Consider the following 25,598-nt stretch of genomic DNA (forward strand, 5'->3'; position numbering starts at 1 on the left):
AACTTTGGAGCATGACACATTCATATTGAACTAAACAGTGTAAGCATGTAGAAATCATTCTCACAATCAGTTGCAAGGGACAAAGGTTTATTGTAACCCTACAAAAGGACCAGGGTAACAAAAAAACAAAACGAAAATAATAGAAATGGAAGAGAAAATAAAATAATTCTCATACGTCATCCTTATGTCTTAAAACTATACACGGACCACAGTTTAATTATTCATATTTTTAATATAACAATTTTGTCGTAATGTTGTGTGGACATACAAAATATAGCAAACTAAATAAGGCAAATAAATAGCGGTACGATTTACAGGAAAATTGAACATTCCTCAATGTTTTAATTATTTTTTTATTACCTTATCTCAAACATCAAGAATGGTGTACAAAATGCTTTTTCCACTTCTGTACATCTTTCGGTGGAGGATACCTTTTCTTTCCAACCTTAAAAATACTGACTGCTCACAATCATACAACATCTGAAACTGGGTGCATTTTTCTCAGGCAGTACAAATTGTTGTGTAACAGGTGTGTATCATATTGCAAGCAATATTCTAATAAAGTCAACACATCACACTTTGTGCACCCTTCTTTAGGCATGCAGGTCAACGCCAAGTGCATGATTTGACAGAAATGTGGCGGTGTCAGAAACACACTTTTATTTTTACAGGTGACCCAGACTGGTGGGGGTTAAAAACTCTGTTAATGCAGCGGAGTCCAAACCTCACTTGCCCCTTTTCTCTTCTTCACACCATGCTTTTTTGCACCACTCTTTCGTTGCACCCCTCTCATATTTAAAAAAGGGCTCTAAGTCCTCAAATTAGTGCTGCAAATTAAAATGTCCCCTGACAAAAGTGCATTGAACAAGCTACTAATTTCATTCCTTTTCCATCTGTACACTCCGAAATCAGCCAGTCAATGGCCGAATAAACATCCAAGCATGTAACAACATAATCCTAATAATACTGAAAATATTACAATACCCCTCAGTAAATAGTCTGCACTACAAAACGTGTTAAAGCTCTGGATTAAGAGTTTAAAGGGGCTGCCAAAGTCTGATATACCAACCCTGGTTTACTGGAAAGACAAAAGAGCAGAGGTTAAGAAATCGAGTAGCTCAAATATACATGAGATGCTGGTTAGAGAATAAGCAACCATATGTCATTTTCCCCTTAGGACTTTTCAAAGTGTCTGATTTTATTCTATTTGGATTTCTGGTTATCCTCTAAAGTGTGGGACAAAGGAACTTAAAGATCCTCTCTGCTCTCTCTTTGTCCTTTAACCTCATAATAGCATCACTCTGTAAAAAAAACCAAAGGACATGGTAGGAGTAGGTTTCTCTGCAATGTGACTGATACAGGATGGAATAAATAAACGTTTAAGGAAAAAGGGATTTCTCTCTACAGGTAGTATGTCGAACATCTCTAATCACATGGCAGCCATAGTGTAGTACACCTGCCGGACTTTAATAGAGGGAACTTTGGTGAGCTTAAGCCTAGAGCTTGGAACAATTGCCTATGGAAGAGTATTAAGGCCAGGTAAAAGGTGGAAATAATCCATGTTGTTTTTAAGAATTAAGTTGAGAATAGAGTCAAAATACAGAGAATAGTTTTGAAATATTTAGGATCAAGTTGTTGAGAATGGAGTCAAAATTAAAGAAGGTTAAACTTGTCAGAATAAATCTACTCAACTAATTTGCACCTACGCAATGTTCGATTTTATTCTCTAAAGGCAAGACAAATACAAATAATGTCCTGCTGACTAATGCCTGGCCCTTATACTCTTCAGAAGAGTCGCATAATGTTATCACTTTGGAGAGCTGCTATTTGATGTTTGAGACGTCAGGTGGAACATGAAAGTGCACATCTGAGGCCACAAGATGGCGCCAATTAGTCCGATTCCAACTGTCGGCTAGCAAACACTGTATTATTTTGGAAAGCCACAAGCACTAAAACACAATGATAGGAATGGTACATGTGTGAAAACAGGTGAGAGGCACTTCAAGGTGAAAATAAAAACAAAACAGAAAAGCTGGCAAAATGAATGAGAGACAAAACTGGGATAGCTCTATATATAGATGCTCAATAATTCATTGGAAATGTCTTTTTTTGTGTATTTTAACACTACTGTTAATACACAAAGTGCTTATTGAGACAAGTGCAATTAAATAGTTTCTTATTTAAAGTGATACAAAGGATCTTCAATATGAGCTATTTGTGTTTAACTGTAACTATGAGAACAACCATGTAAATACAACCCCTTTCCAACTGATCCTGGAGCTATTGTGCAAATGCTTTGGCGCAACAGCTCCGGGATCTTACCATAATAAGGACACATGCCAAACAGAGGAAAATTAAATACGGGATGTGTCCTTTATCTTTTTATCATCTCCAAAGAAGACCAAGTCCAATTTTCCCAATGTACCGTTGGACATTACACAAAGCCCTACGCTGTGCTGCAGTAACCATGCAATGCAGATGGAATAACTCAAATGGGTTGCAGCCATGCCTACTGCCATGCCTACTGCCATCTACGGAGGAGGATGAGGGCCACATGTGAATGTATTTTTGGATCTTACCAAAAGTGATTTATTTTTTCTTTGAGCTCTGAAAAATCTGAATTCTCAATTCTGACTTTTTTCTCCACATTTCTCACTATATTCTCTGAAAACACTTGTGGCCCTAATCATCTTCCATATTAACAATTTAGAAATGCATATACAAATAATAAAAGAATGAATACGGTAACAACTTAAAGAAAAGAGACCTAGGTTGGCAACAGGATGTGGACTCTTGTTTGGCAACATGTTGCCCATAGTAACAGGGACTGAAACATCTGAGAGAAGATGGAAGGAAAGATGGAAGTAAGGATTGTTTTCTATGACGCTCTCTGAGGCGCTAGAAGTGCTTTGTTGTACCCTGACTTACGTTGTAGACTGATCAAATGGTTTATCTGACATTACTATGCCAATTTAAATAAAAATCCACATAAATACTGCATTATAAGCCTTAAACCAAGTAACTGTACGAAGGACCAGAAGGGCTATTCTTTTTGTAATGGCGTCTCATGCCACAAGACACAAGCTAGTTTTCTCGGGATAACTGATTACTGTAGGTCAATTCCCAGGAGAACAAAGGCGGATTTGTTGAGATAATAAGATCACAAGTTTTTCAGAATCTCACAATAATTATGTAATTTAAAAAAAAGGAGTGTCTTGTTCACACATGGTTTTAGCCTTTGGTCACAGATGATTTAAAACTGAAAAGTAACTACTTTTGTATTGGTCCTCTCCTGATATGACTATGGGTTATGTGAATATTATGTCTTTCAAAAAGACACAACTCCGTTTTCAGTTTGATTGAACCACAATCTGATGCGTCCATTAATATTAGGTATTCCATGATCTGACTTTGTAAGCTTAAATCAGTTGCTTTCATTGTCGCGTCGTCATATATGTATTGTACTCCTGATCCCATAAACATACATTTTAAAGTAAAATAACGTTTAATTTTCTTGTGATAACGGGTTGATTATCTGGAGATAGCAAAGCTTGTTTTTTCTCGATATGGCGAAAAATGTAACTTGTGATTTCACGAGAACGCATCAGAAAACAAAAATGGCAATTCCAGCTTTGTTGGCCTCCGTACTAACCCAGTGATCAAGCACTAGTTTAACTTAAGAAACCCTAAACTGCAGATCTAAATTCATACATGGCATTCCTTCATCATCTTTGTTCTAGGGGAAGGTAATTGAAGTACAGAGAGGACCCTGTAGATCGGCTCATGGAGTGTAAAGTTGGTCAGAAAAGCTACAGTGCAAACAAGACATACAGGTGTGAAAAGGACAAGCAATTATCTTTTTTTTTACATAAAGCGCAAAATGTATAGAAATTCACTTTAACAGCAATGTGAACTTGCAACACCAACAAATAATGCATTGCGTGTACAAAACCCCAAAATGCCATGAAAACATAAAAAAAACCTCTACATCTTTGCAATTAGCTTGTCTGCATCTAAATATAAATATATATCAACGCCTAATTGCAGTATGTTTTCTATTAATACATGTACATTTGTTTTGCTTTGGCACGGGTTAATGCCAGAACAATGTCAAAAACAGTTAGGAGTGTAGGTGAGGATTGACCCTTGTGGCACAGTCATCACTTTTTAGTTTTTCCTTGAACAGAGTATCCTCTTAAAGTCGAAGCTTGGGATGTACGTACGTCCTTCCTGGGAAAGCTGTGTGCTGGAGGAGGCTGCTGGGATGAAATCTTTCAGAAGCCTACAAAGCATTCTGGGATTTACCGAATACAAGCCCCTCTTTCCAGTGAAGGAAGTTTTAAGAACACCCATCCATTCTGTGGATATAACACTTTCCGCGGGACACTTGAAGTAACCATGACTGTGAAGGTTATGGCTTACTTCCCTGTTCCCACTTTCTTTTTCCCATGCTTTCTCTTGGCCCTAAAGTCTATGTACAATGTGACTGGCTGATCCCAAAGTCCCATGTGTTTTTTGGAGCCAGTGAGTAAAAAGATAGGGCCGCTCTATCACCGAGGAGAGGGGAAATGAGCAGTGAAAAACAGGGAGTGGTAGAGAGCTGGAAGCTTGAGCACAGTGTTAAGAGGATAAGGTCAAAAGATGGCGGGATTATGTGTCACAGTGGTCTGTCTGTCCATCCATTAGATCAAAATACAACGCCCAGGACAAACAGTTAGGAATAGCTGTAGGAGACCAATCAGAGGAGGGTGATGCGTCCTTCAAAATGGCGTGGCTCTCCATACATGTCCAGTCCAGCCGTTACTTACATCCTCTCCAATGTCTATGGTCGCTATTCCAGGACCTGGACTAAAGGTGTTAAGAGATCTACACCACGGCAGTATTTACGTGTCTAGTGTTTTCTTTTTTTGTCCTTCCTTTTTCCCGACCTAGTAATTGACCTTAGTGACTGCTCGTTCGCGCCCCCCGCCCTCCACCAGCTGGTTGACGGAGCGCTTGCGGTTCCGCTTGAATTTGTTCAGGTCCTTGTCGAAGACCTCACCGGAGCGCAGTGCCGACACCAGGTCGTCAAACTCCCCGCCGACCTCGTCTGAAGCGCCGCTCTTCTTGGCCCGACGCTCCCGCTCCCTCTGCTCCTTGAGCTGAAAATGGAAACCGGAAGTTAGACACATTATTTTTGTTTTGTATATTGGTGTCTCAGGGTTTATTCTCTGAATGTGCGTGTCACCATGGCCTCCATTCGTGCCCTCCTCTCCTCCTCATCTTTACGGCGCTGCATGTTCTCCAGGTCCTGCCGTGCCTCGCTGAACGACTGTAAGAAGGTGTCAAAGATCCCGAAGAACTCATCGGGCTGCATCCTCCCTTCTTCCTCCCCAAAGTGCTTCAGAGATTTGGTAAACTGCACAGAGACATGTATTGTATTTTTACAATTCGTTTAGAAGTGATTAAACATTTGGCCAAGAGAGTGGTGCAGTAATGAGTCCTGAAACCCAGAAAAATATTTAGCATTTTACCACTTCCGGTTCTCTGGTATCAGAGTCATAATTTGTTGACATGTTTGTGGTTAGAAGCCTGAAATAAGGTCTGTGGTTAACAAAAGATTACGAGATGTTCACGTTTCGTTCAACAACATGAAATACGTCAGTGAATAGTCCACTTGTAAATATCCAAAGCCTTTATGTGTCATATAAAAACGACGGTTGCTAACAAGTGACTAAATGAGAATACTCAAGGTCAACACGCCAACACGGATCGGCCTTTAGCTTAGCGGTGGTGATGCGCAACTATGCAACGGTTTTGTAGTTCATTTATAGCCTGTTAGCTTTTAAATTCTGACGATTGCATTTATGCTTAAAACATGGTTTTAATATGTGGAGATTATCCTGCTGAACAAAATGTGTTAGGTATCATAAACGTGTGTTGTTAACATAGCCTATTTTTAAACAATATATCCAAATCCAATAGGGAAATTCTGTTGCTTTTTATTAAGGGAGCCCTTGCGAAGCTAACTTGCAGGTCGGCCAACAAAATAAGTCATCACTGCACCAACTGGTTTCGTAGTACAGGGCACTGGTGGCTGCATAGCAGCGCTAATGTCAAAGACACAAACATTATACATTATATTTTAATTTGACCAGGATGCAGTGACACAAATATTTGGGAAGGCTTAGCCTTCCCTAGCCTACAGTACCCGCCGCCCCTGGCCAGGACCATGCCTGCAGCCAAACCTACTTGACATTTCTACACACACATGCTTTGTACAGTGGTATACAGCAGGAAACACAGCAAGATCCGGGCGATATCCTCCAACTTTAAACTATACTAAACTATTAATTGGTGCAGCTTGGAAGTTTAGATTTCTTTGTATTAAAACTTTTCTAAAATGTTAAGCAGAAATGCAAATGTGTATCTTTTGCCAACTTTTGGTGAATACGGGAGAAATCTACAAACGGAAAATAATGTATTTCCTGATTTCCCCCTAATCTGATGAAGACATTTTGGATGCAAAATATCCCAGACTTTTCAAATTAACCAATGCATGAAATGTTTTTGTATGTGTTGTCTTGCTTTAATTGCGTCAACATATTGTTTTGGTTAGCGAGCAGAAGTCCCTCCTGCTCAGTTCTATTCTTTCTGAATGTTACAGTAAAGTAAAATGTCAATCGTGTTTACAGCACACTGTGTGTGGTTCTAGTGTTGTGATACAAAGGAGTTGGGGTTTGCTCTAGTCTGAGGATGCAAAAAAATATCCTGTCATTATGGGCTGTTCACCATGGAAACCATCATCCCTCTACCTTCTGTAATTATACACACATGTACACACACACACACACACACACACACACACACACACGACACACACACACACACACACACACACACACACACACACACACACACACACACACATACACACAACACACCACACACACACACACACACACACAACACACACACACACACACACACACACACACACACACACACTATGTTTGGCTTCTTCATAGAGGATTTAATACATCCCTGCTGTTTGTGCGTGTATTTGTATCAGTGGATGTTCATTGAACACCTGGTTGAGCATTTAGATTCAAAGTTGTTATTTTAAAAGGCTGATTCATACTGGCTCTGGTTATCACATCATTTATTTGTTATCACTTTAAAAAATGTAGTCAACCTCTGCTTAAATTCACTGATTATATGGTGGTATTGTGACTGCTCTGCATGTCATCTTGCTATAGAAATCTGCTGTAAGCTTGCTAGCTAATGTAGCTAACATAGTGATTTCAAATATACTGTCAAAACACTTACGATTTATGAAACTCTACCAACAGTGACATTTCGGTTGTGTTTTGTGCAGCGTTTTCTTTAGCAGAATGTTGTATTGGCAGCGTTTTGTTTATGCAGTGCATTTAGTAAACGCATGTTTCGTCAAGATGGTGAACTTTTTCTAAATGCTGCGCATTAGTTCAAGAAGATGTTTCTTAAGTTACATGTCCATTGGCACATTTGTGTTTTCTATATATTTGCATTGTTTTTTAAACTGTAGCGCGTTTCTTCTAATGTAGGTGCTTTGGGCCGCTGAAGTGCGTTTGCACCTGTTGGCCACCGTATCAACCTAATGAACTCAACTGCATCTATAAACAAACTGAACTGAAAATCAAATGTCTTTATCCAGCACAAAGACCTTTTTTCTGGAGCTGGAAGACGGCGATGTCTGCCAGCGACGCTGAGCCAACTTATTAGGTAAAGGAAGAAAAATGTATCTGGCGATGGAGTAACAGTTAAAGTATTATGGATGAGCAGCTGCTACTGAAAGTGGGATTTATTTAATTTGGAGATTGATGCTGAGCTAGAAATAAAAATATGAACAAATGATTGCCTATGTGGGAATTCTGCAGAGTTTTAGTAGATGCACCTGTGTAAAAGATCTTCAACTGTGTATAATAGCTTTCTTTGATCCATTCATGCCATTAGCACGCCGAAACAAACCCCATTTGTTTGTCACAGGGTTGAAAACCTGATGCTATTGGAGGTCAAATCAAAATACAGACTTTAAAATGTCACAGCAGTTTTGCATGTTTGGCCTATACAACTCCCATAGACTTCCACAAATCAAATCATTTCTCAACCGTTTTCAGTGTGACATCTCTAGTTTAAAATTAAGCTTAAAACTCTTTTTATGTATTGCTAGAAAATGTGGTGCCGATGTCTCGTCCTCCACACATCCATGGGATAAGCTTAGTGATCTTCTTTACATCTAGCCCCTTCTTCAGGTGACATCACTGCTATGTTATTAATAATCCAGCACACGTTCAAATCAGTCAGCAATTACAATTGTAAACCTAAGCTGTTTTTCTCATGCTGGATCTTTCATTGTCTGTGAACATGTCTCTGTGTGGGTGTTTTAAGGATAAACCCGAGCAATCTCTCAGGATAAGAGAAAAACCCCTGTCCCAAAAACCCACATGACCTTGGACAGCTGTAATCCCTTGTAATGTGTGTAGTAATGTCTGGCGAGATACATTTGTTGCCATGGAGCTTTACTGTTTATCATTCTCCTCTACTTTCTTGAGCCGCCACACACACACACACACACACACACCACACACACACACACACACACACAAACACACACACCACACACACACACACACACACACACACACACACACACACACACACACACACACACACACACACACACACACACACACACACACACACACACACACACACACACACACACACACACACACACACACACACAACACACACACACACACACACACACACACACACACACACACACACACACACACACCACACACACCACACACACACACCACACACACACACACACACACCACACACACACACACACACACACACACACACACACACACACAGTGTGTTTAGAGTCTGGTCCCATGAACACAGGTCCTTTTGTTTTACAGTAGTCACCGGTGTCCTGCTCCTCCCGTTCCTTCCCCATGACGTTCAAACTTCCCCACTTTCCCTCCAATATTTTAACCTCCTCCTTGAACAAATAATTAAGTTGAGGGGAGGCTCTGTTCAACCCTCTCGAGCCCTTCCTCCTGTCTTCATTCAAACTCTCATGAACCTCATAGCAAACAAGGTAAGAGGTTCAAATCTTCCAATGAGTCGGCACCTGGATGCTAACAGTACCCAAGGCCTTTTTTATTAAATCAAATGTTTAAATAGATGTTTTAAACACTGTATTTGGGGATTCCCACAGTCCCACTGATAGCTGTAGCTTACACCATTGAATACAAACATCAATGCATGAGCCAGTAGGATTCAAAAGGCCATTTGTTGCACTAAGAAGGAGTGCAGAATTAGAACGAAACAAGATGAAGAGTAATCTTTTGTAACTGCTTGTTTCCCAGGCGCTGCTCACGTCTGTCTACAAAGGACACAGAGGGATGCAAAGAGGTGGGGTTCTCTCTTTAGTATCTTTGCTCACTCCTCCTCTGTCTGTCCACTACATAAAGGTTATGCAGTTACCTTGTCCTTGGCTTCGCTCAGCTGGTCCTCCAGTTCAGAAAAGCTGAAGCCAGCGACGGTGATGAAGTCTCCGATCACAGCCACAAACTTGTCCCCACGTTCCCTCGTCCTGCTCTGCTGGTAGAGCAGCTCCTGCAGGGGAGAACAAGACAAGAGATACGTGATTTAAAAAGCCAACGATGGTAAAATCATGAGGTAATTGTGTGCTTTAAGTCGGGAAAAGGAAGACGGGGACAGAAGACCACATCTATTTCATAGGGGTCTCAAAACAAGAACAATGACAGTTTGATGCCATCGTGAAGTCCCGTGGGAGTTTGCAGTAAGTAGCCGGTTAGGATTCCTTCATTGTTCATCGCTTAGGACTCTTTTACAAGGAGCTGGATTTTCCGCAGGTGTCCTCCTCTTCAAAACAAGCCGACCCGGTGATTAAAACCAGTTCTAACATTGAATAATGGAGTTTCACATTAAAAAATCACTGTTTTTCCATCTCTGTGACGTGTGACTCTTTTATGTGCCCTCCTGTGCGGGTGCATGTGTTGTACATCCGTGTTTCTGTGTGCTGCTACAAATGTTCCATTTCTTGTCGGTGTGGAAAATGACCAACACTTCACCCTGCTGTCCATCTCTGCCCTGCTCCAACACATAATTACAGACAGGAGTAGAACCAACGGGAGGGAACGTGACACAAACGCACAACAACTCACCGCCTCTAGAGCCTTCAGTCCACTTCTGATATTGTGAACCTCTTTTTCCAACTCCGACAAACTAGTCAAGGAGAAAAAAAACATGAAGGAACATGTCTTGTACTGCACTCCCTGACTAGTTTTGGCGTGCAACTTGGGACCTTATTTACATTTTCAGTGACTTTTTCACAAGTAAAATTAGAAAATACTTTTTATATTATATAACACATGCATGTAGGACTATCTCCCTCCCCCACTGTAAATACTTGTGCACTCACTTGACTTTGGCAGCCTCGGGTACACTGCAGAGGTCGTTCTGGATGTGCAGCGTGTCATTGTAGTTCTTCTCCATGATCATGATCAGGTAGTGCAGCATGGTGATGTTCCTGTAGAGACAGAAGTGAAGACAAAAGGTTTTTAACCAAAGTAATCGAGGAAACACTTCTTCTTGTCGAGTTAAAGTATCACCTTTAATACTCTTATTTAACCCTTTGAATCCTTGGCTGTTTTAACACTTTGTTATTCATTTAAGTGACATTCACTAGGATTGCGATATATTGAAATTTCCAGTGAAGTCGCTTGGATAACCTTAGATAAACCCACCTGTTGTACTTGTACCTTGGCCATGAAAATTAAAAAAGTTAGCAGCTGAAGAGTTTGATTTGTGCACCAGCACTTACAATGGTCTGTCTTGTTTGGAGAGAATATGTCAGCACTTTTCTTGTTGCTCTGAGTTTGAATCTTTATCGTTTATTGCACTTATTTCAAGTCGCTTTGGATAAAAGCGTCAGCTACATGAAATGGAATGTAATACCACTATCTGGGATGCAAATAGTTGAAATGCTATACAACGCTTTTACAAAGAAAAATGCAAATTGATATTTTCTTACTATATTGACCATATTGATGGGAGTTGTTTTTTTTCTGGCCAGAGATTGCCTTTATTAGAGTTGAAAGGGGAGGACATGACATGTTTGGTGGGCTCAGGAGTCGAACCCTCCTACTTTGCTGCGGAGACTGCATACTGTATGCTGGATGGGACCTTTTTAAAAGTATTGCCAAAAATGTACTTATATTTTCAGGAATTTGGGCACTACTGTATGTACTACAGTTCCCCTAATGCTTTGGGTGATACAAACAGGAAATGTATGAAATTGCAGCTGAGTAACTGTGGTTTAGAGAAGCGGAGGCACTACAGGCAAACACTTTTTTTTCATGCAATTATTTTGAGTTCTTTTTCATTTTAAATCAACAAAATGTTACCATTTGATAATGCATATTTTGCACATAAAAAGTTTTAAAAGTATACCAAAAGTAGAAGTATCATGCTATATAAGTTGCTAGCAGTCTCTGTTTTTCACATTTATAAAGGAACTCTGGAATTGAGAGGACATTTATCTCTCTTTGGAAAAATTGAGTCACAACAGTCTCCCCCCCCCGATCACCTGTCTATGCTGGACTTGGTGTCAGCGATCTTGTTGAGGCTGGAGACCTTGAAACCGTAGGCGTTTCCTCTCTGGCCCTTGTTCATGAAGTTGCCGAAGGCCAGCACAACCTCCAGGATCTGAGTCAGCTTCTTGCTCCGCACCACCTCCTTGGATGCATTCAGGATCGCTGGAGGAAGATGGATAGAGAGAGAAGCAGCTGGAGCGATCATAGAGTCGGTGATTGATACGTGTGCACTTTGCTTAGTGCATCACTTATATTATAAGACTAGCCTTATTCCATTCTGCTTCTCTACTCAGCCCCCATGCACACACATCTCATCTTTCCTTCATTTTTGTAATCCTTCATGATGATTGATCAATATTCCCCACAACAACTGGGCAGCCGAGTAGGGAAACCCATCAAGTCTCTCCATCCATCCATAAAACAGCAGAGGGGAAGGGGTTGTTCCTGTCCCCCCTGAGAACAGACTTGTCTGGCAGAGTGCAGGTGGTTCCCTCTCTCCGCAGAGGAAACCTCAGTGTGAATGTGAAAAGCATTAACAGAGCCCACATTGTTATTGTTACAGTTCACTCTGCAGTGATACAGCATGGGAATCGTTCTTCTGGCTCTGCTGACAGGATTCTGCTGGCGGTCTTATGAAATGCTTCAATTGAACATGCTGGGTGGTCCAGGGAAATATAGTCTCATCTAGACTATATGACAAAGTAACACCAATAATAAAAGGGGATAGAGGCTTTATTACGGGCATCGATGGACATTGTGGTCTGGGAACATTTGGATCCAATAACAATGATTGTTAAGGCTTGATTCAATACTCAAAACTCACAGGTTGTTTCCTCTGCTCACACTTTCTTTTCCAGTAATAGATGTCAAAAAATAAATAAATGGCAAACAAGCCACAGTCAAGTGGCAACCTTCGGGTGTGAGCCTTGCTTTCTCTCTGGTGTCCAGCAGGGGGCGACCCTACTAGTTGCATAAAGAAGTCAGATTTGATAGAAGGCTAGGAAAACAATTCTCAACATTTTCCTAATAGGTTTAATCCATAGTCTTCTTCAATACGGCGTGATGTCAATTTTGTAAATGGTGGTACCATTAAGAGTAAAATAGACGATTAATGGGGGTATGCTTCGGGGCGTTGCCATCTTGTGATTGACCGATCGCTAGAACACTGTTGTGTGGTTTGAATGTTTTCTGTGTTTTCATCTTAAAACTTGAACTCCTTTACAATTGGTTTTCAGTTCATGAAGGTTAATCGTAAAATTCACCAGAGTCCGTTGTACTGGTCACTTCTGGTTCCAAAACAACAAAACAGTGCCTCTCAAAATGCCAAAATCATTAAAACCGCAGTCTAACAACCAACGGGCGATGTCGTGGTGAGGAAGTTCCCTTCTTTAATAAAGTCTATGTTTAGCGCTGCAAATAAGACACTGCTGGAAAATATAATGTGATGGGTGAGAGTAGGAAAAGGGCATTAAGGCCAGCAGAATAGTTTTTTTCAATGATCGCTTACTTAAACAGTCCTTAGGACAGATCAGTAGTGACACACCCATGAGCACACAAGTCTATAGACCTCATTGGATGCCTTTTTCCTGGGTCTTTGAAGTGAACGGTTTATGAAAGGCTTTGCCATCGCAACATGGGCCAGCTTTCCAAAACAGCCTCCTTGGTAACCTGGAAGCTGGCTGGAAGGGAAAAACTACCCTGGGCCAATGGACAATTGGCCAACCGCTCTCACCATGCATACACATGTGCACACTTAGAACAGAGAAAGATTTTCTCATGTCATGATGAATAGCATTAGTTCAAAGTGATCAAAGATGCTGACATTTTCAGTGTATGTTTTTGCTTCTAGACGTGTAAAATCATGTGTATGTGACACACCCTCAAAGCATGTTCTGTAAAATGATTATAGCTTGCTCCATTTCTGTTTAGGGTGAGGGTTTCTTTAGTAGCTTTGTTCTCGGACAGTGACTTGAGACAAAAGTGTACTAACCCATTAGCGCCCAAATACTATGTTCTGATTGGTCTGAAGTCTTGAACTCTGGTAAGGACAATCCTTTGGGCAAGTACGTATCTAACGGTAGAGCTTATTTTTCTCATACTGCCTGTGCTGCAGCCCCTCTTTTCACCCTCTGTCTGAAACCAGAGCCAAGTCTGCTCTGATTAGTTAGCTGGCTGGCTCTGTTTTGATTGGTCAACCGCTTAAGAGATGAACCGCTCCTTAGCCGATCATGTACAATGTATTGGATAGCCTTTGCACACACATTTATATAACACACTACAGGAAAGGGACAACCCCAAAATGCAAAAAAGTGCCTCTTTAAGTGGCGTGGCATTTACTAGTTTGTGTACAACAACACAGCTCTGTGGCAGGGATATACAGTATAAGATGTATGCTTTGGCATAAAATAGATATTATGATCGATGTATTTGTTCAAATGTTAACAATATAGAATATTGCCGCCATTATCCTCTATATAATCACTTAAGAGTTGAGCCTTTTAGTGTCCTAGGAGGTGTTTGTCCTTACCTTCAACCTTAGGCTTGGTTTCGCCTAGACGCTCTGCAAACTTCTTCTTAAAGAACAGAGCCTGTAGTCTCTGCTGGTAGTGGTCAATTCTGATGAGGGGAACAAAGGGGAGTGTAAGTTCAAAGCTTGAAATCACCCAATCGTACAAAACTCCCCCTCTCAGTTTTCACAGGCCTTTTATCGTCAAACAGGCTCCCATCAAATTGGAAAGTTGACAAATGGCATTGTTGAACCTGCCCAAAAGTTCACAGGGGCAGAGAATGGGAATTTCAAGGACGGATGAGGGATATTAAATGGCAACAAAAAAAGAAATAACTAAATCCCAGATGTATTCCTGGGACCAAAGGAGATGTGGTCAAAAGGGAAGAAAGTGGACAGGGTAATATTTCACAGAAGGATATGAAAAGGTTTAATTATCTCAAAAAAATGGTCCAGATTCGGAGAATGGAAGAAATGCGCTTATTTAAACATTCTCCACTGTCTGATGTGATGGGAGTCCTCAGAGGGCCGTCGTGGCTTCTTTTCACAGCTAAATTATGAATTGTTCAAAGTTAAAGGCTTGTTTTTCATCCCAGCCCCCCCACGTTGCTTTTGAACAGACATCATACTCTGCAGGATTTTAGGATCCATTTGTGGTAACTGGCTTATGTCTTGATCCTGCACAAAATCTGCATGTTGTTCACTTTGGAAATGCTCCATTTCAAATGCTGACAATAGACAGACCTATTGCATCTGTTTTATAACAGAGACACTGACCTTTGTGACACAGATGTTCATCACCATATCTTAATGTTACAAATGCATAATATTATTTGATAATAATGTAGACCTGTGTACCTGCTCATTTCAAAGAGGAAGCGATCAGCCCTGGCCATGCGCTCCAGCTCGTGTTTGTGCTCCTCCAAGAGATCGATGTCACTCTTCTCTGGGACAAACTTCAGCAGCTGCAAGGATGCAAAGTCAGAGTTTATCCAGATGCTAAGGCTGTGGAGCATACTTCATGCATAGTATCTAAAAATTGTTCAGGATTTCAGGATTCCAACCCCCGGTCCTCTGCTTAGGGACCGAGAGCCCAGTACATTGACCACCAGCTCAACCAATTCAACAATACGGCGGCCCCTATTAGCTCGTTTTTTCCCGTTGATTAGCTGTATACATTATGATGTAATATGTGTAAATCATTCCAAAACTTTATCAGTACAAAAATATCAGGATGTTTCTTTTTTTTTAAATATATGAAATCTATAACTTTGTCTTTTTTTATATTTACATCATCCCCCACCCTCACCTGCTCCAGCATATCTTTGGACAGCTCTTCCCTCTCGTCCATCTCCAGGATCGCCCTCTTGATCTCTTCATTGCTCATTTTTAACCTGCAAGGGAGAAGCAAATTCGAAGGGGTTGTAATTACATTACATTAAATGTAATTAATTGGCACATTACAAACAGTGTAGAGAAAACTGTAACTAATACTCTGATCTGGACCCTAGTCAACTCCCGGGAGCAATGCCAGCTGTTTTCAGTGCATGTTAAGTGTGCTGGGTTGCGTTAGGATCAATAACAGCATTGTTAGTCTGTGCGTCAAAGCCTTATTGAGCAGCTGCTGACCCCATTTGGATCTAGTTCGTACCCTTGGGTCATTTTCTATTGACACGAGAGTGGGTTTAGGGACAGTGCTGCAGCATGTCAGATGGAGAAGGCTCTCAGGGACCCTCTTTATCGATCTGTAAAGGGAGGGGGGGTTTGGTTCAAATTTGTGAAAGGGCTTTGGATCATTGCCATAAGAAGACACACAAATGGTAACCATACTGTTGGGTGGATTTGAAATGATGTCAATTGATTACAGTTTACATAAAGTAAGCCTTAAAGCCTCTTGGGAGGAGCAGGGTCATTTGCATGATTTCATATGGCTTAAAAGGGACTGTTCAACCCAAACTCAAACATATATGTATATTATTAGTTATTCATTAATCCAGATTGTTTTGGTGTGTTGGAGTGTTGGAGATATCGGCCATAATAATGGAATTAGATTTTTAAAAACACAATAAAAAAACTTAACAGCAATGTCTTTGAAAAATATAATGACCTGGTTACTGAAGAACATCCCCAAAATTAGCTGTGAGCAGTTTCATGTAAGAACTATTTTCTTTCTACCCAGCTACACCCGCAAATCATATGACCGTGCAAAAGGAAGCGTCTACTTACGAACAAGAGGCTTTCTGAACTGTTTAACTAAACAGCTCAGCAGAGAAGGACACAATTCATGTTTTCCTCAAGTTTTTCATACACATTAAAAAGTACAGTTGTATATTCAACTTTCACAACTTACACTGCACATTGATACGGTTGGCGAGTGTAAGAAAAATAGTTGCTACATGAAACTGTTCACAAGTCTGTGTCATGATTTCTGGAAAACAACATTTCTTTTGAGTTTTTTCAAATTAATTTTTAAAAACGCAAATGAACACAAGACTAGTTCCATCATATTGGAGACAAGGCAGACCGAAATATCCTTAAATAAAATGTACAAATACCACAAATAAAAAGAAAAATGGTATGTTGGGGGTAAATTGTCCCTTTATTGGGGAGACTAATAGCACTTCGATGTCTAAAATAGACAAAAACCTCATAATCTAAACACTCCAGGGACACATCCTGGATAATGCTTTCTGTCTGTCATATGACTAAGCTTGCTCTTACCATTGGTTATTCAATTACACGGACAGATGTCCTCGTGTGTCCATTAAAAACACATTTCCTGTACCAGACACAAGAAGCACCTGCCTCAAGCAGCTTACACTGAGTTACATCTCCAACCCCTGACCCAAAGTGTTTCCTATTTCAGTGCTCAGGGCATCTCTTCACAATTAAATCTAAGATAAAAACAAGAAGATTACTGATAGTACAACAAAACACGATTGATGGAACACGCACTTTGAAAGAAGAATGACACAATTCTGTGCACGTCGGCCATCGATGACTGACAGCTCCTTGACCTTCCGCGTGCTGACGTATATGTCATCCATGGAGCCCGTCTCTTTCTGCAGAATGAGAAAGACAGAGATCCAGATTACATTTGCAACATGGTTCCATCTATAAGAGAGCTCAAATTGAGAAGCCTGCTCAGTGCTTCTTCTCACATCTGTTAACTTGTTGAGAATTGACATGAACTTTTGAGCATTTGACAATGCGTTCATTTGGAGCAGACATTTAAAAAAAGAATGAAAAAGTATTGCAGTTTGATCACTGACACCATCAAGCACGTACCATACTAACATGTTGAAACTCCATCCAAATACTTTAAGAGGTCTCAGCCACTGACCCTGAATGCATAATGCACGTCTTATTATAAACCCTGAACTGAATTGTGGATGCTGTATGAAAACATGTTTTAAAAAAGATTTGGAAAAATTCACAAATGTATGCCGTTTGCAAGAAAGAAATATATACATAAATTCCTGCGGGGGAAGATTTTATTTGGCGAGTCACCACAGCAAACACAATGCAGGCAGACCTATAAAACTCTCAGGAGGAACAGGAAACACTGTGCAAGACTTGGTTCAGGCCAGTCACACAAATGTAGTATTAACATTCCACAAGGAGAGGGAATACATGTCTGAGAATAACGGTCAGGGCTGCATGTAAAACACAACCTATTTCTGGTCTAAGCCAGCATACTGTTGCCAGAAAACATTATTTTTGAGGCTATGTCGTATTTAAAACAGATGCAGCTTATAAAGCAAGTGCCGTTTTCCATGCCTGCGTTGACCCGCAGTGCCTGGCAACAGCCTGAGGTTGGCACTGGGTTAGGGGGACAACTCCCATTCACAGAGCCCGCCAAAACCCTCTCTGCCTACGCACTAAAGGCAGCTTTGCCAACTTGTTTCTAGACTGTGCACTCAACCCTATGTAACTGGAGAAAAGCACCTTCATCTTTTATAGAAGTTATCAATTGATCGAATTGCAAACTGTTTTCTTTTCTTCTTGTGCCAGGACACATGAAGGTTGGACATGCAAATGGCAGCATTTCAATTCAGACGTTTCCTGCTAAGTTAATGATGATGAATTATGAGGATTAAAGGAGACATTATATGCACATTTTCAGCTGCATAGAGATTTTGGGTTTCTACTAGAATATGTTTACATGCTTTAATGTTCAAAAAACACATTACTTGTATCATGTGGTCTATCTAGATAAACCTGTATTACATTTCTGTCAGAAACGCTCAGTTTTAGCGCCTGTCTCTTTAAAAAGCCCAATCTGCTTTGTTTGGAAATGTTTTAGGGTTCTACTGCATCACTGCTATTGGCGTCCCTTCGCTGTCATTGCAGCCAGGAAATAACTGCAACGGCACTTTCTACCTATTTCTCTAATTCTGTGGCATCATAACTGAAGTGCTGATGGCTCATTTAAAGTTTCTGGATACAGGAACGTTTTTCATGGATTGAACGTTTTAATAGTTTCACAGTATTTATATTGCAACTATACCTAGTTTGTAACAAAGAAACATGGCAGAGGAGAAGAAGATAGAGCATTGGAATTAAACCATGAAATAAAGATCCTGAAAAAGCTTGAACTCACCTGTTTGAAGGATTGGTTAGTGAGCAGCTCCTGCCCAGGCATTCGTAGAGTGCAGAGAGACAAACAAATTGAAAACACATGCAAAGATTAGCATTTCAAGCAGAAAAAAAGAGGTGACCATAGAGCAAGGAACTACAACTGTGCATACTACAAGCTGAAGTTGGGAAGCAATGCTAATCTAATGTCCAACTCATCACAGGCTCATGACAAAATATTGCAATTTTCTCTGCATAGGTGAACAGAAAAGCTTTTAAACTCTGTTCTATTTTGGTTTCAGTATTTTCAAAAGAGGTCACGACTGTTATCAGGACCGTTACTTCCTAGCGGACTATGCAGATGCATAGGGCCCCCGCGGCCACTAGGGGGCCCCCAAGCTAAAAGTTCAGGTTCAGCCTCAATATATTTGGGGAGAATTCAAATGAGCCGTCTTTATTTGTAGACAGCCAAGCCCCCTCCTGTGTTCGGTGAAGCATTATATACTTAAAAATCAAATGTAGGATATAAATACAACTAAACTGCAATAATAGCAAAGCTGTGGCTTGTGTTTGTGGGGTAATAAAGTCCTAATCATTCAGATTGATGCATCTCCACAGATCAACTTAAAGGCTTCGGAATCCCCCCATTACAAAAACTGTAAAAACTAGGGCCCCCAAACAGCATCTTGCATAGGGCCCCCAAAAAGCTAGAAACGGCCCTGACTGTTATAATGTATTATTTTGATTGCATCTACATCTGTCTTGGCAAGGAACAAGGAAGGAACAAGGAACATGAAAAATGAGTGTGGTAACTGAACCTACAGAAGGGGGAATGTAAACAAAAGTCTATTTTGAAAGAAAAACCAATGACAAGTTAAGAAAAGCAATTATGCCGTGAATACACTTTGCAATATCGCAGTTCAATGGAATCGCACTCTTGCTAAATCGAGCAAGGTTGTCAAAGCCAGGCAGACCTTGGGTTTTTATGTGGCTATATCCGTAGAGATGGCCATTTAACCGCTGGCCCGTGCCAATAAAAGCCTGCTCTGTATAAATAAATACACACAGTAAATAAGCGTCAGCAACAGCCCCAAATTAATTATTACTCTTTAATAAAAGCCTGAAAAGAGAAGTTGTGCTTTAAGCTGTCAGAAGGCTTTAAGCATGGCAGTAAAATACCTTGTAAAGGAATTCAACAATAGTAATGCCTCTTCAGAGACTTTGCCAAGCATTACTCTTCCACTGATGTGAATATTTAAAAATCATTGCGGCATATTAACGTTCCACTTTGACGCAGTAAAAACGTATAAATTCATGCATATAACATTATCCCATGACAAGTGGCGTGTAATAACTTTGTAGCATTGAGGGAAGTAATTGCTATGTACTCTATGGTGTCGCCCCGAAGGCACGCATACGGCAATTATCCTGTTAGTAAGTCCCTGGTTGAACATGCTTTAGTCAATTGCCTCTTTATTTTAAACCGTGTGCTTTAGTAAAACGCTTCCTGTGTCGTGACTCTTCGTGACTTCCCTGGTGTTTCCTCAGTGTTGCCCTGTTCCATGAGTGACTGTTGCCAGCATCCATAGTAAATAAAGAATCAGTGATCTACTTATTTATTTATGAGCGACTAAAAGGCCGTAGGCCTATTACAACCGTATCCTATTGATTGATTGATGAGCCCGTGATGACCCGGTCAATTCCCCATTTCTCACACTAATACACCGCAGATATCAGGGCAAAGCTCGAGCTCAGAGGCGTTTCTACAATACAGCATTCAGTAGTGAACAGCTGTTCATGTTAGCCTGGAGCTAGACTCTTAGCACTCTCAAGAGACCTCTTACAACATCCCACCCTTCAACCCACCACACACACTTATACACACACACTAGAGAATCACTTCCAAGTCCAAATGCAGCAGTTAGTAAAACAAGAGGCATAAAATGGATTTCTGGGCCTATATTTTTACACTGTATCCAACTTGGTAGAAAATCCAAACCTGTTGTCTCTGATAGGCGGAAAACATCTTCTCGATGTCCTTGAGGTCAAGAATCTTGAAAGCTCTCAGGTCATCGATGTCATTCCAGATGGTGCCGTTGATCACATTCTGAAAAGGGTTAAAGGGCACAAGGGGTTGAATAAAAAAAACTTCTACATAATTATATAATTTTTTGCTGTAAAAAAATCTTAATGCTAAATAATGAAAAACATGGATTTTTCTGATGTAATGATCTCAGATTTTGGACAATGGTTGCTTTCATTAATAGGTTTGGTTGCAAATGTGATTTTTTTTTGTTCTTTAAATTGAATTAGAGTTTGTCAGAGTAGATCTTCTCACCTCTCCTAGTTTGGCCCAGTTGAAGGACTTCAGAGGATGAGAAGGCGTAGGGATGGACTTGGAGCGCATGTTGGAGTTGAATGAAGAGAGAATAGGAGGAGGCGGAGCTCCGAATATGGGAGGGGCTCCTGGTGGAGGAGGCGGTGCTCCAGGTGGGGGAGGAGGCGGCGGTGGAGGAGGCGGGCAGCTAAACGGCAGCGGAGGAGGAGGTGGTGGACAGCCACCCATCATAGGTGGTGGAGGTGGAGCCATGGGGCTGCCAGGGGGAGGAGGAGGAGGAGGCGGGAAAGACACACCCATCCCCTATAGGTTGGGAGAGAGAAATAAAAGTTATGCCATGTTTTGAATAACATTTCATTGCAGCAAAGATGCAATTTAAACACAAACTAGCTTAGCATATGTATTGGAACTGGAAGCAGGGTTAAATAGCTAGCTTTCATGAAAGAAGAGGAAAAAACTACTTTCTAATGCCCCCAAAACAGTCCAACTAACATTATATCTTGTTAGCTAGCAAAGTAGCAAACAATACTTCCAACACACAATGACTCCTTTGAAAAGTCAGTTACTGGGCCCAGCCTTTTAAATGTAATTGGCTTATTTTATCTTATGAAAAGAAGATGGTCTCAATTAGCTATCTTTATTTTTCTTGGTACCTTTGTCAATAACACATACAGTACATGTTCAAAGAGTAAATATGAAAGCTGTGACGCAGCTGGAAGGCAACATTGACCATTTCCTGCGTGTTTTTGCTAAGCTAAATGCACATTGAACACATCTTACTAGGAACTGCAGTCAATCAAGCAGATATGATTTCTATCAATTTGTTGTGTTTTTGTATTTAACATTATTTACTGGGCTGTTGACAAAACAGAGAAATCTGTCCAAAATAAGATAAACACAATTAAAGAGCAGCATATCACCGATTCATACAGGGTGATTTATGTTTTGTTGTAAGGTTGTATAAGAAGCAGCACTGCTCACAGATATGTTATTGATGTGTGAGGACAGGTCATGGACTTGTTCCCTGGCTGAGCGAAGCTCCACTCCCTCACGCTGGAGTTTGTCCTTCATTTTGTTCAATGTCTTCATCATGTCATCCTTTTCCTGGGTCTTGGTTTCACACTCTCGCTCCTTCTTCTCTAGTTTACCTAGCAGCTCTAAATGATCTAAAATGACAGAATGGCAAAACAAAGCATGGTATATTACAAGATGCATTTTCCATTTCAACCTGCAGAGTGCAGTGTGTCAAACAAGTCTTACCTTTCCTGAACTTCTCTGCCTGTTCTCGCCACTGTTTCACCTCATTCTCATTGACCAACCTGTGAAGCAGGCAGACACAAATGAGCACAGAAACAAAAACAGACATACACTTGCACAAAACTCTCACATGTAGGGGTCAACAGCAGTACAACCAAGTCAAGGGAAATTCAATATTTAGGTTGGAAATCAACTGAAAATAAATCTTATCATCCAGATTCATTACCGGCATTGACTTGGTTCATGCGGTTTGCTCTTTTAAGCAGCGTAACACAACATTAGTGCTGAAATAAATCCTGAAGGAATTAAATCAATTATATTCAGTTACACAATTTGGCACTTGGTTACTTTGGTAAATGTGATCAGCTAATGTGTGGGCAGGGTCAGGGTATGAGTAAAGAAATAAATAGAAACGTTAAAACTGAATGAAAAAAAGAAAGAAAAGATGATCATATGAAGTGTTTTGAAGAGTTAATTTAGCTAGAAAGATTTGAAAAGGGAAACCTTGAGCATCGGTGAAAGCCATGTCTAGAGTTGAGAGAATAGACATGTTTCAGTGGGATAGAGAGTATAAAGGTAACAAAGAGCATAAGAGAGGGTATAGCTGAACAAGTGCTAACGTACGACTGCCAACGAGGATAAAGCAAACTTGCAGTAACGATTCACCCTTAATAACTTGCAATCAATTCACAAGCAAATCCACAAGAGCATTTCAAAGCAAATTGGTCATGAATCAGATTTAGGTCCTGCAAATGATTGCGTTAGTGAACAGGACGGTCGGATTATAAAGTGAGGGCTGCTTTAATGACATCTGATCCAACTCGTTCAAACCGAGCACTTTCTTATTCACTGGTCAAATAAATACCTTTACATTGCTGTGGAAAGAATGTGATTGGTATAGGAGTGTTAATTTTGGATGAGGCACACGTGTGAGTAGTCAGAGCAGTCGTCATGGTGACCGCAGATGATGGATGACTTTGTCTCCAAGTTGTTTTAACAGTTGTTTTAACATCCCCCTCCTCCGCACCACAAGACGTACAGTACATTTTCAACCTCCGGCACGCAGCCAAAGCAATGAGGAGATCTTAGTTAATGCAAATCCTTACAGAATTTACTCTCAGAGAGTTTATGGAAACACAAAAATACTTGGCAGTGATGTGAAAGCAAGGGATAGGCTTTGTCCGCCGTGATTGATCTGCAAAGGACAGTAATGGACGTCCGGGCTTTTTTCGATGCCGCGTCCAAATCCTGCTTTCTGTACGCTACTGGAAAGAATTACGCTCAAGTGAACTGATTGCACAAACAGTAGTGGCTGAATTAGTGAACAAAGTAGGAGCGAGCGGGGGCCAAGATTTACCACGCAACATGTTTTACGGAGCTTTCACCGCGGAGACTAACATATTCATCACTGGTTTGAAGCTTGCTTTAGAAATAACAAAAAAAGTGGAGAGTGGAAGAAAGATGGTGAAAAAAAAAGGACGTCTGATAGAAGAATTATGGGAAAAACACACTAAATGTATTGTATGGATCCATCTTCTTACACTACCAACAGCACACCGTTGTCTTTGGCTGCTGAACACAAGTAAAGACTGGTTTTTAAATTCCGTAAAAACAAGACCACAAAACCCTGAACATTTGAGTAAATCCCTCTGTTCAACAGTGTTATGAAATACAGAACACGTCTACTTGCGCTTGGTTTTCCCTTTATAAAAGATTAATTTCACCTTCATGAAAGTGACTGCTTGGCCGCACCTAAACATGGCTGACTTGACCGGCCTGTCCGCTTAATGCGATTAGAGCAATTTTCCTTTTGATCTCCAGCTTCCGCTTTCATGCCAATCCATGCTTGGAGCGTGGCTTCCTCTGATTCTACCCAGGACCCCCTGCTGCTAGCTTCACCTCACCTTCCTGTGAAACCACATTCTCCACTGCCATCATAACATGTTTAAATATAGCCAGTGCAAGAGTGGTGTTTTATTACATGGCTTAGTTGAATACTCGATTCTGATTGTTCTGGATTAACAGCGTGTCACATGTTCTGAATTGACCAGACAGACCGCTGTCAAGCACTTATTGACCGTTGTTAAGGACGCTCACATCTGCACAAACAAGTCCGTTCGATTTAACTGTATACAGTTTGGCCGAAAAGCAACCTTCATGCAGTTTGCTTTTCTAATTGACAAGACAAGAGCGACAAGAAAACAGCGGAGAAGTAACGGGCAGAAACCCTCCTTTTTACGCAGCGGTCCAGACATAGACATCAAACGGCGACACATATTCAGTGTGCAGTTACTTTGGCATTAGGGCAGGGATATCTAGATACTTTCCAAGGTTTGACATCATGAATTGTGCTACTTTTAAAGCAAGCAGCGATGTTTTCAAATCTGTAATCAAAAAGCTCCTCAAAAACGCTATCGAAGCAGTTCCTGCCGTTGCTACGTTAGTTCAAACGGTAACAACGGACTATTTTTCTTAGCGGATGCATGTCAATTTAAATCAATACATGCAACTATTTTTTAAATCAATAAAATCATTTTCTAAATCCATAAAAGCATTTCAATTAATATTGGGAGTCATGACGTTACTTTGTTGAGAATGTGGCCATGTAATGTGCGGGATAATGTGGATAATGTGCGGGATTCATGCCGATCTAGATCCCACCGCTTCGCGTCGGGCTCCTGATCAGCCTGTCGGTGTTCTTTTCCCCATAATGACCGCGTCGCTGCACATTATCCCTTACATGATTGAATATTGTTTTACTGTGAATGCTTCCTCCACTAAAGCTCTGACGCAGTGGTCATCTGCCCTCCAGCTGTGCCTCAAACAATCTGACATATAGCTGGAGTTGATATCAGACTTGTCTTTGATCTTGGTTGGAAGTGATGCATTAACCACAAGGACTTTCCAGAAATGAGGGTTTACAGCTTCGGAGAATAGGAAGCAGCTTTTAAAGGCCTGAAACACTCATTGGAAGTAGAGTGCACTTACAGTAACTCTCCCTTATGATATTATGAATTACAGTTCCTACGATGGTTGGTGTGGATACAATAGTATCCTATCTTATTATACAATTTGAAGGATATTATAGCAAATAATACCATTTATTTTAATGACAAAAACAAGACGATTACGAGATAACAGCAATGTCATTAAACACTAATTGTGACGAAAAAGACAAGAATGAAATCTAGTTAAAAAATGAAAACGTTATCAGAATGTATATTTTATTTCCCTTTCTCCATTCCTACTCTTACTCAAA

General features: G+C 40.6%; 1 protein-coding gene across 5 annotated transcripts in view; it reads right to left on the reverse strand.

Moving 5' to 3' along the window:
- Positions 1-70: 70 nt before the first annotated feature.
- daam2 (dishevelled associated activator of morphogenesis 2) overlaps positions 71-25,598 on the reverse strand; it is a 104,983-nt gene continuing 79,455 nt past the window's right edge. For 4 of the 5 annotated variants that reach the window (XM_034222036.1, XM_034222038.1, XM_034222039.1 and 1 more), the window contains exons 12-26: positions 22,343-22,401; positions 22,064-22,248; positions 21,083-21,385; positions 20,744-20,851; positions 18,770-18,799; positions 17,122-17,228; positions 15,476-15,560; positions 15,025-15,131; positions 14,188-14,276; positions 11,654-11,822; positions 10,487-10,594; positions 10,230-10,290; positions 9,526-9,657; positions 5,228-5,398; positions 71-5,141 (exon numbers count right to left, since the gene is read on the reverse strand). In XM_034222036.1, coding sequence (XP_034077927.1) covers positions 4,929-5,141; positions 5,228-5,398; positions 9,526-9,657; positions 10,230-10,290; positions 10,487-10,594; positions 11,654-11,822; positions 14,188-14,276; positions 15,025-15,131; positions 15,476-15,560; positions 17,122-17,228; positions 18,770-18,799; positions 20,744-20,851; positions 21,083-21,385; positions 22,064-22,248; positions 22,343-22,401 — 1,927 coding nt within the window. In that variant the 3' untranslated portion in view covers positions 71-4,928. The remainder of the gene's footprint in view (positions 5,142-5,227; positions 5,399-9,525; positions 9,658-10,229; positions 10,291-10,486; positions 10,595-11,653; positions 11,823-14,187; positions 14,277-15,024; positions 15,132-15,475; positions 15,561-17,121; positions 17,229-18,769; positions 18,800-20,743; positions 20,852-21,082; positions 21,386-22,063; positions 22,249-22,342; positions 22,402-25,598) is intronic. The other variant, XM_034222040.1, reaches the window with a different exon arrangement.

The sequence above is a fragment of the Gymnodraco acuticeps genome, unplaced genomic scaffold (assembly GCF_902827175.1).
Source record: "Gymnodraco acuticeps unplaced genomic scaffold, fGymAcu1.1, whole genome shotgun sequence".
NCBI lineage: Eukaryota > Metazoa > Chordata > Actinopteri > Perciformes > Bathydraconidae > Gymnodraco > Gymnodraco acuticeps.